General features: G+C 38.7%; 1 protein-coding gene across 4 annotated transcripts in view; it reads right to left on the minus strand.

The window, feature by feature from the left end:
- USP24 (ubiquitin specific peptidase 24) overlaps nt 1-18,653 on the minus strand; it is a 147,833-nt gene that overhangs the window by 20,939 nt on the left and 108,241 nt on the right. For all 4 annotated transcript variants that reach the window (XM_068539966.1, XM_068539967.1, XM_068539965.1 and 1 more), the window contains 15 exons: nt 17,509-17,653; nt 15,304-15,423; nt 14,524-14,649; nt 13,787-13,885; nt 12,410-12,492; nt 11,872-12,013; nt 11,523-11,642; nt 10,873-11,093; nt 10,162-10,286; nt 8,961-9,102; nt 7,040-7,190; nt 5,992-6,087; nt 5,206-5,309; nt 4,650-4,763; nt 469-565 (listed from right to left, as the gene is read on the minus strand). In XM_068539966.1, coding sequence (XP_068396067.1) covers nt 469-565; nt 4,650-4,763; nt 5,206-5,309; nt 5,992-6,087; nt 7,040-7,190; nt 8,961-9,102; nt 10,162-10,286; nt 10,873-11,093; nt 11,523-11,642; nt 11,872-12,013; nt 12,410-12,492; nt 13,787-13,885; nt 14,524-14,649; nt 15,304-15,423; nt 17,509-17,653 — 1,885 coding nt within the window. The remainder of the gene's footprint in view (nt 1-468; nt 566-4,649; nt 4,764-5,205; nt 5,310-5,991; nt 6,088-7,039; nt 7,191-8,960; nt 9,103-10,161; nt 10,287-10,872; nt 11,094-11,522; nt 11,643-11,871; nt 12,014-12,409; nt 12,493-13,786; nt 13,886-14,523; nt 14,650-15,303; nt 15,424-17,508; nt 17,654-18,653) is intronic.

The following is an 18,653-nucleotide window of genomic DNA, read 5'->3' on the forward strand; positions in this document are numbered from 1 at the left end:
AAGGAACTATTGTGGCCAATGCCCCTGGATGGACGGCACTATTTGGTCCGGCTGCCAAATGAAGGTTCGGATCATGAAAATAACTTAGGAGGGAAGAGACAAAGCCAGGGGTGGCTCAAAATGACTGTCGGTCTAGACTAGAGACTCTAGACTCAGGTTGGTCTTAACGCAGAGAGATCGAACACAAACTCTCGAGAGAAGACTCTGAGAAGGAAGTGCTCTAGAGAGAAAATCCTGACGCAGACCAAAGCAGATCTGAATTCCTAGCCTACCCTGACATCTGGCATCTGAGGAGGAGAGGAGAGAATGCCTTCTAGCCTGGCATTATCAGGAAGTCAGTGCACAGAACGTGCATTTTATGTGGATAAATACCAGACTCTAATCCTAGGCTTTCTTTCTTATCATGTGTACTTTAAAACATGTGGTAAAAACAGAATGTGTAAATAACATTCAGAAAACAAGACTGACCTTATCCTGATAAAGCAAGGCACTGTCCAGGGTTTTCTCCAGGATGGTGGCCACAGCGACACGTACTTCTCTCACATTGCACTCCAACAAGAAAATCCTAACATAAAGAGAAACGTGGTGTGAAAAAGCAAGATAGATTTCTATAACCCAACCTTCCCAACACGGTCCCACCTACTGTCCAAGAAAAAAAATTACTCCAAGATGTCAGTTCAAGTCTCCTGAGAGCGTCAGCACACACAGGCCCTTGTGAGGGAGGAAGGAGGAGAAAAAGGAAAACAAGACCCTTGAACACGGAAAGTGGATTTTTTCCTGTTTCTTCTTCCTTTCTTCTCCTAAGATGAGTATCTGTATAAATGTAAATTCAGACTTCAAGAGAGATACAAGCAAAGAACCTAAAATTTTATAAGTTCTGTTCACCCAGGAGTAGTTCTCCCTGGCACCCCTTCAATGTCTCAGAATAAGACACAAATTACAAGTTCTGAGTCAACACAGCACCTCCTAATCCCCCTGTGCACCTGGTATTTCCGTCCTTTCACTTTCCTTTCCTCTTCCCTCCCAACGTTTACTTATTACTCAGTCCTCCCAGAAGCATGTGAGGCTGAAAAGGTCCTGCTTCCTTCCTTTCTTCTTCTATGATGATGATGATGACGACAGCAGTTTTAAGGTTTATCAGACACGTCCATCATATTTGGCACACCCAGTGTTACACTGGGATACTACACTGCCCGCTGCAAAGGCACGACCTAATCCAATCCTCCACACCACCAGGGCGGTAGAGGCAGCAGCCTCAGATGTGGCGGAGGGCACGGTCAGGCAGAAACACCCGCTCCCTGGTGCCGGGCGGTGGTGGTAACTTCCTGAGAGCGACTAGGTAACTGCATGCTTCCCCACAGTCAGCTTTTCTTTCTCTGCTTCACACACGCACTCTGACATGACAACCCATATTCTAATCAGCACAGTGACAACTTACCTATCGTTTCTAATATCTCTTAACAGAAAAGTCTCATTGTTCCATGAGCAAGATTTAATATAAGATAATTTTGATGACCCAGGGCAAAACTGTCCTGATGCATTCTTTCAGGTCACAACAGTTGAAAGCTGCTCTGGTCCCTGTCTGAAGGCAGCATTTGCTGACAGCCCTGCCCTCCTTCTCCCCACAGGAAGACGACAGCGGAGCTTTCTGAAGCCACTTCACTTCTGCTCATTGCACGTAACTGTCAATGCTAAGCATTAGCTACCTAATGTGAATCTGACACAAAGGCTCTGTTTAACATCCACTAAGATTCTAAGTGGCAACTCCAGGCAAGTTTAAAAGATAACAAGTACTCTTGTAATATTTAGCTCTAGATGTCTGATCAGATTCAGGTACAATTCTTTTGGAAAGAATATCTATAGGGGGTGTTCCACATTTCCTATCACAGACATTAGGAAGCATCGTGAGAATGCAAACAAACCCAGAATATGGGCAGTTCTACAGGACAAATGACCTCTCTCACCCCAGTTAAATGGCATGACAAAAAAGGTGGCGGGGAAATGGAACAATTACGGATTAAAAGAACCTTAAGAAACATACAAACCAAATGGAGACCAAATGGAGCTCATTTGGAGCCTGATTTGTACAAATTCAATGGTGAAATAACACTTTTGAGACATCTGGGGAACTCTGAACATAGACTGGGTATAGGATGATAGGAAGGAATTACTATCACTTTTGTTTAGAGTGATGATGGTAAAGCACTTATTTATTTATTTATTTTTAAAACTTAACCTGTTAGAGATACATGCTGAAAAATTTATAGTGAAATTATATGATGTCTGAAATCTACTTTAAAATATTTCAGAGGATAAAAGAAAAGCATGCATGTGAGCGCGTGTGGGAATTGGGATAAGCAAACAAGACTGGCCAAATGCTGACAACTCGAGCTGGGGATGGGTACAGGAGAGGGTTCCTTATTCTGTCGACTCTGGAGTATGTTTAAAAATTTCCACAATATAAAAAAAATTTTAAAGATGTAAAGTACCCTTCATGTTAGTAGTTTTAATTTCTTTAGATCAATTTGCAAGCATTATTTGCCAATTTAATTTTTTACACTTATAATTACATTTAAAAATTGTCCCTCAAAAGGGCTACAGAGGGGCTAATCTGAGAGACGACAGCCTCTTCACATGCACAGTTACTGAGGTATTAGTACAGTGTATGTTTATTTTTTAGTTGTAACAACGACAACTTAAGCTATCTTAAAAGTTCTAAAGAAATAAGTAATTAGAGAAAGGAGAATATTAATTCTTCAAATCACTGAGGAATTGATAATGATGAGTAATTGGGCTTTATAAAGAAAGACAAAATATAATAAACTCTACCAGGAACATTTAGATTAGGTAATTCACTAGGTTCTTTACCATTAGGAATTCTAAGAAACCAAATCATACTACCAAAGGAAGTTACTGAGTTTCTCTGGAGATATTTAAGAGCGAGCCTGCTTGATGGTAAACTAAATATTTTGCCATGTTCCTTTCAAATGGATGATGATTCTATGACGTTCTACTGCTTAACACAGTACTCAGGAGTGCTAATGGGAAGATATTTTGGAATTAAGCTGGAAAATGGGTGAAAGGTTATCTTTCATGCAAACTCTAAAGGGACAGGCAAGAACACTTCAAAGAAATGTTTATGTGTTCTCTCTTTATGAACTGTATGAATGTATTCATGCACAAATACGTGAGCACTTAATGTAGGGAACCAAACGGAGTAGCTTCTGCCCGTCAGGAAGCTGAAGTTTAGTGGAGGAGACAGAGCAAACAATAGGGCAGACCTACTTTAAATTGGGTGGCCCTTGACATCTGATGGATGAGGAGGCGCTTTCTATGCAAAGAGTAGAGGGGAGACTTTCAAATAGAGGGAATAACTGGCGAAAAGGTCTTTAGGCAGGACAAAAAGCTTCGTGTGTTCAAGGAATCAACAATCAGGTGAATGATAAGCCAGGTGGAAAGTGAAACACACAGGCAAAGCCCATACTCAAGTGAGGCCTTTTGTATTACATTATGGCAAAGATTTTGGATTTTATTATAAGTGCGGTGAGAACCCACTGAAGAATTTTTAAGCAGAGAAGTAACATAATCTAATTTGTTTCAAAAGAACCCTTTTGTTGCTGTATGAGGTACACTGGAGGAGGCAGAGGTGGAGATACCAAGCAGGCCAGTGGATGAATGTCTGAAGCTCAGACCTCAAGATGAAGGGGATACGGGACCAGGAGTTTCAATTAGATCTTAACTTGCTGCCGCACGACGATCTCCCTGTGGGAAGGGACCTGCATTTCTGAATTCCTTGTTGTCTGTTTTAAGTTGAGAGATACCAGAGCATATTTGTATGCCGACAGAAGTGACCCGACAGAAAACTCTGGAAGGTAAAGACGCCAACTTCCTTGAGAAGCTTTGCTCATGCAGAGAGATTCATTTTGAGAGGAGAGAGGACACTTCCTCCATTGTATCAGGAGGAAAGGAGAAGGTGGGAACAGACTGGCTGGTGTGCAACTTGGGACGGGGCGGGGGCTCCACCTGTGCTGCGGGTGAAGGCTGAGGCAAGGCCATTGGCTAGGAGTGGGTGAGCCAGCTCAGCACGTCCGAGGGGCGTGGGGCACAGCTGTGGCAGAGGGAGGGAAGCGGCCACTGGGGGTAAGGCAGCCTGGCCACTGACAGCTCAAGGTGCTCGCTGGGTCTCCCGCATCGATGCTGAACTCTCCGAGGATAAGAGAATAAGGAGCAAGGTGTAAACATTCACAGTGATCGGACCTTCTTGAAAAATCCAATTACTTTTTTACTATAGATATGTAGGTAAGTATACTATCATGGTATATTCACCACACTATCATACTATCAAAAACTTTTTGAAAAATGATATTTTAGCCAGAATCCAAGCATATTAGCAATACTGCGGTATTACTGTATAACCCAGGACTGCTGACCTTTACCCGCCACCAGACTGTGAGTCCGAGGGAAGAGGTTTGTATTCTGGAATCCCCTGGGCAACAGCAGTTGCCTGTGAGCGCCTGGTTACCTGCTTAGAACTGATTCCAACCAGGAAAATAATTTCCAGTTGAAATAAAAAGAGTTACGAGAAGCTTCAGCTCTAAATCACTGGAAGAGACACAAATTTCTTTTAACTGAAAGATACTGACACTTACTTTATCAATTCTCGTCCTTCAGAACTAATAAAATATTCAACCAGCCACTGACAAGCATCAAAACTTTTTGAAAGTAATGCTTCAATAGTGGCAATCCATTCTTCAGTGTCAACCCTTTAAAGAAGCAAAGACAGCGATGTTAAGACAGCCCAGCAAATAACGCCATGGAGTGTCGCTCATTTCTTTTTATTTAAAAAAAATTTGTTTTGGGGGGTGGGGTGGAGGATAAGTTATGTACTCAATGACTGCTGGACTAACATGGATAGTCAGTTCAAGCCCCATGTCTGGATATGACTTTTCCCAATTTCTAAAGACATACAGCATTTATGCCTTACACCACAGTTCTTTCTTTTTCTGTTTTGTCCATCTTTCCTGCTGAATTAGAAATACCTTAAAAATAGGAACCCATATTTTAATCATCTGGGTGTATTAGGTAGTTGCCCTCAACTACCTAAAACAATGTTTTGAATTTTTAAGTGTCTGAATTTATAAATTCAACTTTAATTTAATTAATGCCTTTTGTCACAACAGACCATCAAAACGTATCACTTCTTACCTGAGCTTTTTCTTTGTCCGTAGATAAGTTTGAAAAAGGAACTGAATGGCAAGCTGTAAGCTCACCTTTGCCATGCAAGGATAGTACGGATGCTTTAATTTAGTCTACAAGAGAGGGAGAAAAAAGACAGACTATTTTTCACAGAAGTTTTATAGATTATTATGCATTGTTATGAACTGAATAATGAGTTATATATAAAATAAAGTTAAATACTAGTAAGAAAAATCCAGCCAGTTCATAACAGAAAATGTTGCAGTTAAATTTTAAAAAGATTAAGAAAAGATATCGCCTTCATTTCTTTTATGAAGCCTTCTCAAAATAGAGCCTTTAGACCACAGGATGTTAATTAAGCTACCAACAGACTAAGAAAGTCTTCCCCTTATTGGCAAACTGTGATCATGGTACTCAAGAAAAAGAAGCACTTAGAAGCTGATCTTGAGTCTGGTAACATCTGATTACGAATTGGAAATAATTAATCTCCTCATAGCCCAATATCCGTTTACATCACCTATGGCTACTCTTAAATTTTTTATAAAATATAACAAGAGCACTTAAAAAAGCCAGTAAGTAGAAACCCACACTCATTCACAATCTGCATTACACATTCTGAATACTGCCTGTATTTTAATATCACCCATTAAGTGACACATTTGTGGGAATTTTTTTTGGCTTTTAATCTAAATGCTAACAAGTGAGAGTGAGGGTGAGTCACTGAATGCTTTAGTGGATAGATATTTAACTATGATCCTTTCTAATTTGTTTAGTAACAATCCAACTAGTACTTACAGCATTCAATGATGCTAAAGACAAAACAAAACTGAAATAATCACTACTGTACACATCTCTATTCTTCATAAACTTGAGGTTTTCATCTCTCACCATCTATAAAAGAAAATTGGTAATTATTTTTAAGAAACAGGGTAAATTATTCAATATGTAGAAGACATTTTTACTGATATGTTAGGTAAAATGGGTTCATAAAAACACTTGTCTCAAGCCTTGAAATTTTTAAAAAGGAGGGAAAACTTCCTTTCAAAGATAAGAAGTTGTAAAAAGGTGAATTATGATTCATTAAACCAAATTCTTCTGGGAAATTCAGGAAGACCACCATGTGAAGGACAAATGAATTCTAACCTGTTACTCTGAGTGAAAAGGGACAATCAGAGCTTTCCCAAGTACAACCAACTCCATGCTCTCTGTGTATCAGATGCTCAGTTCTCTCTCTCTCTCTCTCTATCAAAGACTCCATATTTTTCTTAAATTTTTTGATTCTGGCTACTTAGCTTTTGATTACTTAGTGTATAAAGTCTGGACTGGGCAGCTGGACAGTCTGAATTTAAATCCTGGTTCTGTGACACTGACAGATCATTTCCTTTTCTAAGCCTTTTCTCCTTTTCATCTGAAAAATGGGAATAAAACCTGGTACTCCACGAGAGTGTTTTAAGAATTAGGGATTTGTTTAAGCATGTAGCACAGAGTAGGTATTCAATAACTAACGGTCATCACTGTTATATTAGTTTTACCCAAAGGTTATGAACCTCAACTTATTTTTCTCTCCAGATTCAATAAGTTAATTTCAGCAATGTGTTTCTGCACTGCCCACTCCCTCCCCATTGTTTATGTGGGGCATCCCACAGTCACACAGCAGGTCAGTGACAGCCCTGGCCAATCTTGAGTCTGTTGCCACCTCTGTGACAAGGTGGGTCAGAAGACGTGGCGCTAGAGGTACAACTACGCCCACAAGAAGGCTGGCAGGAGTAGTTCTGGACCCATGAGATAAGATTTTGACATTTATCTGGAATTTATCCCTTAGAACTTTTTATACAGTTCTTACCTGGTATATGCGAACAGGCATCTTCTCCACAAATAGTCCTTTCTTCTCGCCCTTTTTAACCAGCTTGGTTAGAATAGAGAGCCGGTCATTGTTAGGCCTATGGGGCCGAGGAGATGACTGAGGTGAAATTTCTGGTGAAGATGGTGCTGACCTAACAGATGGAATCAGAAAAGTGTTTGTCTAGAATAAAATAGCTATTGTTTTAGTGGTTTGCTACAACCGGATAAACTTAACATAAACAGGGTATTAGACTTAAACTGTATACTTTCCTGATCTAATGTATTAAAATGCAAATTCACAGAAAACAGGACCTTTAAAAAAACTTTCCAGACAGTGCTGGTATAGTATTGGGTTGGCCAAAAGGTTCGTTCGTTTTTTCCCGTAAGATGGCTCTAGTAGCACTTAGTTGTCTTTAACTTCATTCGAAACAATTTTGTTGGACTGTGTGTGACAGCTGTCACAGCAGAGTGCATTAAAAAAGACATCAAAATTGGTGAATCTCTGTGTAGCCATTTTAATAGTGAAGATGGAAGAAAAAAAAGCAACATTTTTGGCATATTATGCTTTATTATTTCAAGAAAGGTAAAAAAGCAACTGAAATGCAAAAAAAGACTTGTGCAGTGTATGGAAAATGTGCTGTGACTGATCAAACATGTCGAAAGTGGTTGGCGAAGTTTCATGCTGGAAATTTCTCGCTGGCTGATGCTCCACAGTCGGGTAGACCAGTTGAAGTTGACAGCGATCCAATCGAGACATTAACTGAGAACACTCAACATTCTACCACGCGGGAGACAGCCGACACACTCAAAATATCCAAATCAAGCGCTGAAAATCATTTGCACCAGCTGGGTTATGTGAATTGCTTTGATGTGTGGGTTCCACATAAGTTAAGCAAAAAAAACCTTCTTAACCGTATTTCCACATGCAATTCTCTAATTAAACGTAATGAAGACGTTCTGTTTTTAAAACAAATTGTGATGGGCAATGAAAAGAGGACACTGTACAATAATGTGGAACGGAAGAGATCATGAGGCAAGTGAAATGAACCACCACCAACCACACCAAAGGCCGGTCTTCATCCAAAGAAGGTGATGTTGGGTATACGGTGGGATTGGAAGGGAGTTCTCTATTATGAGCTCCTTCCGGAAACCCAAATGATTAATTCCAACAAGTACTGCTCCCAATTAGACCAACTGAAAGCAGCACTCGACAAAAAGCGTCCAGAATTAGCCAACATAAAACGCATAATCTTCCATCAGGATAACGCAAGACTGCATGTTTCTTTGATGACCAGGCAAAAACTGTTACAGCTTGGCTGGGAAGTTTTGATTCATCTGCCGTATTCACCAGACTTTGCACCTTTGGATTTCTATTTATTTCAGTCTTTACAAAATTCTCTTAATGGAAAAAATTTCAATTCCCTGGAAGACTGTAAAAGGCACCTAGAACAGTTCTTTGCTCAAAAAGATAAAAAGTTTTGGGAATATGGAATTATGAATTTGCCTGAAAAATGGCAGAAGACAGTGGAACAAAAGGGTGAATACTTTGTTCAATAAAGTTCTTGGTGAAAATAAAAAATGTATCTTTTATTTTTACTTAAAAACTGAAGGCACTTTTTGGCCAACCCAAAACTATGCTTTGGACATAAAGTGTACTCAATAAATGAGATTTTTAAAAAATCTCAATTCTGGAATGAAATAATTTCTATGCATGTTTCTGAAAACAAAATAACTTCTTGCCAAGGAAACAATGACCAGGTAGCAGCAAGAAAAAAGAAAAGGGGTAGAGGGATTTACTTCCTTTCTTTTTAGAATTTCTCTCTAGCTTAGCTAATTACCCTTAAATCCCAAACAGCATACTCTGAAGATCACGGTATCACCTACTGAAATCACACAGCAAATTACACAGAGGAGAAACTCACAGAGAGAGATCCTCAGCTTCCTGTCGCACAACGCTGACTCGACTTTTCTTTGGTAACACAGGGGAGTTCTGATCAGACACCCTTTGGTAGAAGAGCATATAGGCGTTCCAGTATCTTCGGCGTACATCAGTATATGGGTTCGCTTCATAACGAGACAATAAGAAAAATCTCTTTGTAAGTAAAAAAGGTTTTTTTTTTTTTTGTCTTGACAATCTAAAACAAAGGACCCACAAATCCAGCAAGTAATTACTTACTAAATTTGTTAAATGGAAAGCATTAAGTGAAGTGTGTGTCTTTTTAGAGCACTGCTTAAAATCACTCTGAAGGTGATGCAGAGGGGCAGGGAGTAAGGAGCTGTATGGTAGCAGAGTAGGGGAAAGAAGGTAAACATTCCGAGGCAAGTGGAAATTTAATCAAAAGGCAAGTAACATTTAAAAATAAGTTCTGTGGCATAGGATGGGATTATAATCGGCCTCACTTAACCATTTCTGCATAGAAGAGCCAAATCCAGGTAAATTCTGGCAATGACACTATGTTCAGCTAATAAAGGTTACTACCATTACATGCATGACTACCATGGTCTGGTGTCAAAATCTAACATTGTGGATCTCATACAGGTGGAAAAATTTAAATGCCCCTAGAGTATTTCAAAATCAGGTTTCAAAAATGTCAAGGTCTCTGAAAAATATTTCTTCTTCAAATAGCAAATTCTGATGGGATTCTGTGATGCACTTTTCCTTATATTTTTTCTTCTGGGGGTAGGGTTGTAGAAAGATTCCTTTACCACACTGCACAACAAATAAGGTTTTAAAAACACAGGTGCTAGAAATGTCTTCTCCATTAATCACACCTCTACATAAGTGAAAAGGAAATTTGAAAATTTTAGTGGACTACTACTTCTGAAACTGTTTTTAAGGTTGAAATTCTTTCAAGTTGTTCTTTAATATTCATTTCTTCCACATAACTCACCCCCCATCCCAGGGCTGTTGTAAGGAATTATTTAAAAAGAATTCTGTAAGCAGCTTGAACCTTTTCACCCTGGCTATCAAGGAGTTCATGGATCTACATGGCTAGAGCAGTCGTATGTAAAAAAAATAAAATCTGTTCTATTTTTATATAAAAAATACTGCTTCCAATCTGATAGAAAACTATAAATTAAGAAAATAAAACTAATGGAAAATATACATTTGCAAATACTTACTTTGATCATAAACTTTTGGTCTATATTCTCCTCCAAAGCATTCGTACTCTAGGGTCTCATCATTTAGGTCAAATTCTTCTATAACTGTGTCATTAAATTTATACCACTTTCCTTTTCCACATCCCCTAGAGCACAGATTTGATAAAACGAATATTATGAGGTTACAAATCAAACCTCCCTATCCCCAGCATTTATCTCTATGTATTGTCTACAAATACAGCAGGTAATTACCATTTGAAAACACCTAAGGAAAATATAGCAACAGTTACTTCAATTTCTTAAACAACTTTTCTAATTGAAGGGATAAAACAGTTGCAACAAGTTTTAAAAATCCAATATGAAATAAGATCAAAGAACAATGTGAAAGCTTCTTTGCACCGTAATGATAAGTGTGGATGACAAAGTAGGGCAGGGAGAGCAGAGGAGAGATACAGGGGGGCAGGGGGAGCAGAGGAAGGATACAGGAGGGCAGGGGGAGTGGAGGAGGGATATAGGAGGGCAGGGGGAGTGGAGGAGGGATACAGGAGGGCAGAGAATGCATAGGAAAGATATAGGAGGATAGGGGTAGCAGAGGAGAGGTACAGCAGGGCAGGGGGAGCAGAGGAGGGACATAGGAAAGCAGGGGGAGTGGAGGAGAGGTACAGCAGGGCAGGGAACGGAGGAGAGACTACCGGAAGGGTGGAGTGAGGGAGCGGTATGAGAACCCCTTACCGCCTGTCCTTGATGAAGGAATAGTAGTGGCCTGCATGTGCCTGCCCACTATGTACAATGACACCGACAAGTTCGTAGTTTTCTGTGAGGGCAACTTTTTTTCGTGGAGATCCTCCACCTCCCTGATCCATATTTCGCCCATTTTCACCAACTTCCGAAGATGAATCTTGGCGAGCCATTCCTGAAACTGTGTAAGGCTCCATGTTTAGCATCCAGGGAAACTATTTAAAAAGCAAAAAGAGCACATTAATGTTGGTTAGTAACATATAGGGTCACACCCAATTAAGTCTGTACAAAGAAGAGGGATGTGTTTTCCTAATTTAAGCTAGGACCACCCTCCAATTCAAGTACACAATTTCAGAAGGGCTCACAAGTCTAGGAAGGTTTAAGCAGTCTCTTGCTTGAGCATTAAGGAAAGGATTTCACTTCATAGCTGTCACTGGGATGCCTTCTAGAAATGAGGGTTACTGTCTAGAGATCTGCCGGTACCACTAGCAGCAGCTGCTTAAGACGAGGGGCTGTGTACTTCTCAGAATGCTGAGACCACAGCCTTTCACATTTTAGATGAAATTTGAAAATATAAAAAGGAAACAATAAAGGGAGTACAGTAATAATGGTTATTAAAAAACCAAGAAAAAAAAATAAGTTACCCTTATCTGTTCATCATATTTAATGGAGCGTCCACTCTCCCAGTCAAATCCAAATCTCATCAGGTGGATGACCAAGACACTAGGTAACGACTTAATACAGGTCCTTTTCACTGTTGTTCTCTAAAGAGAAGCAAAACCCAATTATCTCCATGGAGACAATAAAATAACAAAGTAATTAATATGAAGGTCACAGATTTCTACAGGGCTTTCCCATCTCTGTGAACACAAGTCATGACACAATCTAATGGCAGTAACAGTAGGAGCTTAATACTGATCTTACATAAAACATAAAGACAGAGTCCATGAATAACAAATTAATCTTGTTTTTTGAAAAGGGCAAATGTAATACCTTTTCTTTACACTTCTCACAGTAATATGCATTACTTCCCTCTAGAACTTCTCCTCTAACAAACTGGTCCAAAGAAATTTCCAAACTCTGACAGGAAGTAACTCCTAGATTGAGAGCCATGAAAGCTTCCTCGCGCTCATATCTGCTTAGGAAATAACAGAAAAACCATATCAGCAATGGAATTTAAAAATCTTGAAATTACCACAATACTTGAGATTGAACACAGAACTACAGATACATTCCTAATCACTATAATTAACACACACCTTCTCATCCTTCTAAAAGTATACTCAACAAAAATGCCAATCTTCGACCACTTAGAATTGCTTAAAATTATGAATTTCAACAAAGAAATTTTAGAAATGGAAATTAATTCCCTGGAAATTTCCCCAAAGAAATTTAATTCAATAAACATTTACAGATCCATTAGGAGATATATCTGCAAACCTCTCAATGAATAAAAAATTTACAACATTCTAGAAAAATCATTTAAAAATGATGGTGATTATTTTTTGATGTCAGTGTTATCTTCACTAACCTGTGAGGACAGTCTTTACAGATCTTCTGATCAGAATAGATGCCCTGAAAAGTATTCTTAAAAATTTGGTCTCTCCCCATTTTCTGTTGAAATAAAAAGTTAAAATTTTAGTTGATGCCTCTAGAACTTTTAGGTTGTTTACACAGAATTTTACTTAGACCTGAGCTAAAGCATAGATTTTAATTTAACCAACAAAATAAGACGAGTCAGCTTGGTAGTTTAAGCTGGGAACTAATGAAAGAATTATAACCCATGAGACCCGCTGCCAGAGTAATGCAAACGATCAGAGAAGGAAGAGGATCGCCATCAGCCACGCTGATGACAGGACGGCATTCTCCATGATGATCCTGAATCCTTCTCCCCGTGCCACAGTTACCAAGCTCGGAGTAACTCTCCACGATCTTTTCTTTTTTCTTGTGGATAGAATGCTACAAATTTATAAGTTATTTTTATTTAATTTATTTTTTTGGCCGTGCTGTGCAGGTTTCAGGATCTTAGTTCCCCAACCAGGGATCGAACCCATGCCCCCTGCAGTGGAAGTGCGGAGTCCTAACCACTGGACTGCCAGGGAAGTCCCTATAGGTTATCATTTTTTATTTTTCCCCAGTTGCGCCGGGTCTTAGTTGTGGCAGGTGGGCTCCTTAGTTGTGGCTCACTGGCTCCTTAGTTGCGGATCGCCGGCTCCTTAGTTGTGGCATGCGAACTCTTAGTTGCAGCATGCATGTGGGATCTAGTTCCCCGACCAGGGATTGAACCCGTGCCCCCTGCAGCGGAAGTGTGGAGTCCTAACCACTGGACCACGAGGGAAGTCCCTATGAGTTATTTTTTAAAAGAGAAATGGATAACTTGTGCCTACTGAGAGGAGAGGCAAATGCTGGCAGTGATGGGAGGCTGTCTGTATCTTAGAAGGCAATACCACTTCGGAAGTTTGTGACACATTTTCCTGGGTAGAGGTAGAGAGCTTTGGGTCACATAACCACAAACAACTTTTGAATCTGGTCCTTTTGTACCCTTTGACAAAGCAAAACAGCTCTGCACGGGGCCATCAGTTCACCGGCGACAGCAGCACTCCTCTGAGGCCAGGTTACTTCAATGCAGACACAGAGCGTGTAGCTACAAATGGTTATCATTATGGGGTATAGGTTAAGAGTTACATACTTTACCAAGTGTCAGATGAATTAAGAAGAAAATAAATCTATAATCTATAGTGTTCTGTGTATGTTTTGATATTCAAACCCAGAAGAAATGAATTACTGTTGTGGTATTAAAGATGATCACTTTCTGATTTGTCAGTTTCATAGTAATCCCAAATCCTAAACCACTGCTCTCATGTTACAGAGTTTGAGGGAGTTAGAGGGAAAATGAAACTTTTTCTACCTTGAGATATTCATCCATCTGATCGATGAGACTGGTGAAGAATTCATATGCATCCTGTTGTTCTCTCACATAAAGTTCTTTGTTCCACATCTTGAAAATCTATGTAACAAGAATTAGATATGTTGTTACAGGAAAAGTAGCAATTTCTGAATATGGTAGAAAAGGAAAATGAAAGAGTCCTTAAATGCTTCTAAAAACCAAGTTTACTATTAGGGTATACAAGTTTTTACTGACGTGAGATTAGCTTGCATTCAGCCATCTATGTTTTTCCTCGGTCCCTTTATAAAAAGTCTATGAAACCATAGAGGGTGAGATCTAAGGCCAGGGAACAGAGTTTCTCTCTTAGAAACTAACCAACCTATAGGGGAAAATATAAGGTAAAACATAGTAAAGCAATGTTTTAGAAGAATGTTCTTTATTTAGAGGCATTAGTGAAATTGGCATAAATTCAGAGGAATAATTTGAACAAATATTTCAAACAGCTAAATAAGAATAATGGGATATAGTCAAAACATTTAAGATTAGCAAACCCCTAGAAATTATAAATGACTATTCTCAACATTCTATAATCACTTGACTCAAGCTCCAATGCCAATAAGAATGGTATAGACATTTCTTTTATAGGTTCTTGGCAATGGGATTAGTCTAGAGTCAATAAACAAGACACTAGAGAAAGAATGCAGCCACACTCCAAATACGTAACACCCTTCAATCCAAAGAGTTACTGGGTAAAATACCTTCCAAAAGTTCTCAGGAACATAGTACTGCAGCTTGCTTTCCATCAGATGCCCAAAGAGAGACTGCACTTGGTAGAATACACTATCGTCTGGATTGTCCGTGTCGTCATCCACTGAAAGCAATGACTAAAAAGAAATGAACTGTATTAAATCAGAAATATTCAACCGCTTTCAGAACATCTTGACTTCTGTATGTGTGAGTACCCACTGCTCCTTCAGAATGGTATGTATGTTTGTATATGGCTATAACTCTGCATATGTTTAGCTTCAACGCTTCCTAGCTGGTGTAATCATGAATAAATCATCTCTTTGAGCTTCTGTTCGATTATGAAAAACTAGAACTAGTAATGCCAGGATCTCTATAAGAAATAAGTGTGACATGATGACGCACAGAATATTCTCAAAACTATTTCATAGCTTTGCTATATCACAAGCTACTAATAGATTATTATAGAATGCTAAAAATAGAGTCTACATATTTCTAAAATACCAAAAATGTTAGTAGCTTTATGGAATACAATTTGAGAATAATTGAGGAGTTCAAAAATCACATTAAGTCAAATCCATCTGTCAAACAGGCAGCATATTACCTCAGCAGATATACAAAAATATGTGACTATGAACAATGTCGTCTATACAGATTTCAGAAGCTACTAGAGAATCTCTAATTATGTCCAGTTTAGTAAATCCCAAAATGCAATATATGAATATGGAACAGTTCTCAGGCAATGTACACATACATCATTTATGATACTAAACAGGAAAGAGGAAGAAAATCACCTCCGGGAGACCAGGTTGCATATACAGCTGCTGGAAGACTGCATTCATGTAACATGTAGCGCCACCATTCCTCAGTCCCACAAACCCTGAGCTGGACCTGCTATCCACTGGGGGAAGGTACTAGGAAAGAGAGGAGCAGAAATAGAGAGAGAGAATTAGTATCTCTGCCACTAGCACATTTGCTTACAGCTTTATGAGATGTCTGAGAGGAAAAGAGAGATACAGATTTATCCATTCGGTGTGTTACGAGTTATGGTAGCAAACCTATGTTCATGAAGTACTTCTGCAGATGCAATACAATTCTAAAACTACTATCTCAATGTTTCCTTTTAGTTCCTAAAGTACCTCACATATATACGAAGCATGTATCTATACATCCACTATGTAGCCTTGCATGTAGTCACTTGATTATCATTTGACAAACATTTAAGAGCACAATGTGCCAGGCATTGTGCCAGGGATATGAGAGAGAGCAGAAATGTATCTAGTGCTTATCTCAAGGAGCTTACATTATAGTAGGGTATACATTAATTAAGTAAAAATACTGATATATATTTACAAACTGAGGTAGTAATCTGAATAGTAGGAAGGGTTCTGTGAAGCGTTTACTGCAAGAATCTTAACCTGTCTGGATAGTCAAAGAAGGCTCATATTCCTTCCCTTCCTTTTTTGAGAAGGTAACATTCTTCTATTGAACTTCCTCTAATAAGCATGCCATTAAATAAGTATGTAAACACCCTAGCATTTCACTTAAGGATGATCTGTAACAACGTAGATTCTAGCACAGTATTTTTCTAGGTAGAAATCATCTAGAAAAGGCATCTTGGATACAAGTTCAACACGGCACTTCAATGGATATTGTAATGACACACTCTGAAATGCTATTACAGCAGAATCTTGGTTCTAATCCTATGACCAGAATCATGTTATCTGCATATATCAAGTACGTGTAACCATGTAATAACTAACCAATTGACAAAACCCTGGAGGTCTTCTGGACTGAAAGGAATTGCTAAATATCACATACTTTTCATTAACATTCAACATGCACTTAGAGCAGGGTGATTTCTAAGATCTAATTAACAGTGTAATTTATTTGTAGTCCAAAGCACAGACTAAAAAAAAAAAGTTATAAAATAAGAAAAACTGGTTCATAACAGTGCTAAAAATGTAAGTATTTATATGACAAATATTTTCACTATGCTGATATAATCCCTGACTTATTAAAATAAGATTGTCATTTTAATCTGATTATTAAATAAATGCATGTAAAACTTAAAGCATAGCATAAAGTAAGCATTATAAACTAAACAGTTCATACCAAAATAGTTCCCAATTTACGTACTCACATTCCACTTTGCAAGTGCTCTTTCCTCTACTTAGAACACCTGTTCTCACTTCTTTTCCTGCCTAACTTGTATGTTCCATAGTACTCGGCTCAGGCATCCAAAGGGATGAGACTGCCTCTTTATGATGTTAGTGGAGAATGCTTTAAAAGTGTCCTCCCACTCCTGGTCTGGTATTCCAGGGCATCTGCAGCTCGCTTCCCTCTTGCAGATCCCGACATATACAAAGCTGTCCATGGCTTTTCACGTCTGGAATGACCTTCCCACCTTGCTTCAATTGGCTCACCACTCTTAAGGGCTCTATTTTAAATTCCATCATTTCTAAGAAGCTTTCTAAAACACCACCATCTGGTGTTGAAGTGCCTCTCTGTCAGTAGAGCATTCAGGACATACCTCAATCTTAGTGCTGGATTCTATCTTCATTTCTGAACTCCAAAAGCCAACAACACCTTAGCGCATAGTAAACTCAATAAATCTTAGTTGAATTTAAGTGAACATAGACTATACTGTGACAGAACCAATGTTTTCTGGAATTTGTAACTCTAGTGCCTGGCACTGTGCCATGCATAGTTCCTCAAAAAATAGATTGAAATGCTACTTTTTACTGAGAGTAATTATCAACTGACTTGAAAATCTCTCTTCTTTTTTCATCAAAAGGGTACCATTTAGCAATATATATATTACTGTGTGTTAGTATAACACACTATAGATTATGGTTGATTTGAGTACATGAATTTGATAAGCAAAAGAATAACACTGGCTTTCTTTGTGACTAGGATAATGCAAACACAGTTTTAAAATACTATGTTTAAGAGAGCACTCTAAAAAAATTAAGTGCATTGAGGTCTAGAAAACTTACATCAAACTCCTTGGTAAGAGCAGGATCCGGTTGATGATGCATAGAAAGTAGTTCTTTTGTAATAATTTGAAGATTTGAAGGTGAGCTATCAGCCAGCATTACAAGGACTTCGTAGGCTGCCAATCGGCTATTCACTGTACTACATCTAAAAACAAACGACACAAGTCAATTTCAACGGTGAATAATTAAGTCACTCATTTAACTAAATCAACATTTGAAATGAAAATATAAGAGCTGCAATTCCTAAAACAGGGTTAAGTCAGGTCTGATGGCACAACCTAGTAATCTAGTGGGAGGTGCTTACTTAACAAAGGAAGAGACCATGAATACAGGAGGGATGATTATGGTTTAGAGCTAAGTATCTTCTTGGCCTGATGATAAAGTAGCAAATCTTTCAATTATGACTCCAGATTATTATCTGAGGGATGGATCAGCAAGAATAGAGAATAGAGAGTCTGAAAACTTTAACAAAAACACAACATGGAAATAACTACCTTTCAATTAAAGTAGGTAGAAAGAAAGGTTTTTGTAGATACTGCCCTGAAATTCAAATATCTACATGGCAGAAAGCTATACAAATCAGAATAGATGCCCATAAACATTTGCTATGCACCTGCAGATAAAAAATTCTTCAAGGACACTAATCAACTTTCTATTTTCCTGAAAATGTGGAGACAGAAATAGTTTGCCAAGTCAATTTACTTAAAGTGACAATGAGAGATAACTAGCAAGCATTCTGCAGGAAACCAAAGGCTTCTTCACTGCTCACCTTTAGTAGAAATCATTTAGGGGGTGGACAGTAATTTCTCACAGTCACCTAAGCCAACCTTGCATTTGCTAGCAGATCACAGGTTAGGAAGGATACACAGAAAAGAGGACATCCAACCTTTGAGAGAAACACTTATGGAGTGGAGTGTGGGAGATGTGTTCAAGAGGGGGTTGAAGGGCATGGAGATCAGAACTGCATCAGGCACTGAGGACAAGAGCCATGGAGCTGGCGCTGTCCTTTGCTTCTTACCTGCGTTTCTGGGTTGCAAAGGACAGGTAAAGAATGAATAGAAGGTACCATATATACAGGTTAAACATCAAGAAGTTCTTTTGTTGGTGTGATATAAGAATAGCATTACTTGTGAAAAGAGTTTCTG

This window comes from Eschrichtius robustus, chromosome 3 (genome assembly GCF_028021215.1).
Source record: "Eschrichtius robustus isolate mEscRob2 chromosome 3, mEscRob2.pri, whole genome shotgun sequence".
Classification (NCBI taxonomy): Eukaryota; Metazoa; Chordata; class Mammalia; order Artiodactyla; family Eschrichtiidae; genus Eschrichtius; species Eschrichtius robustus.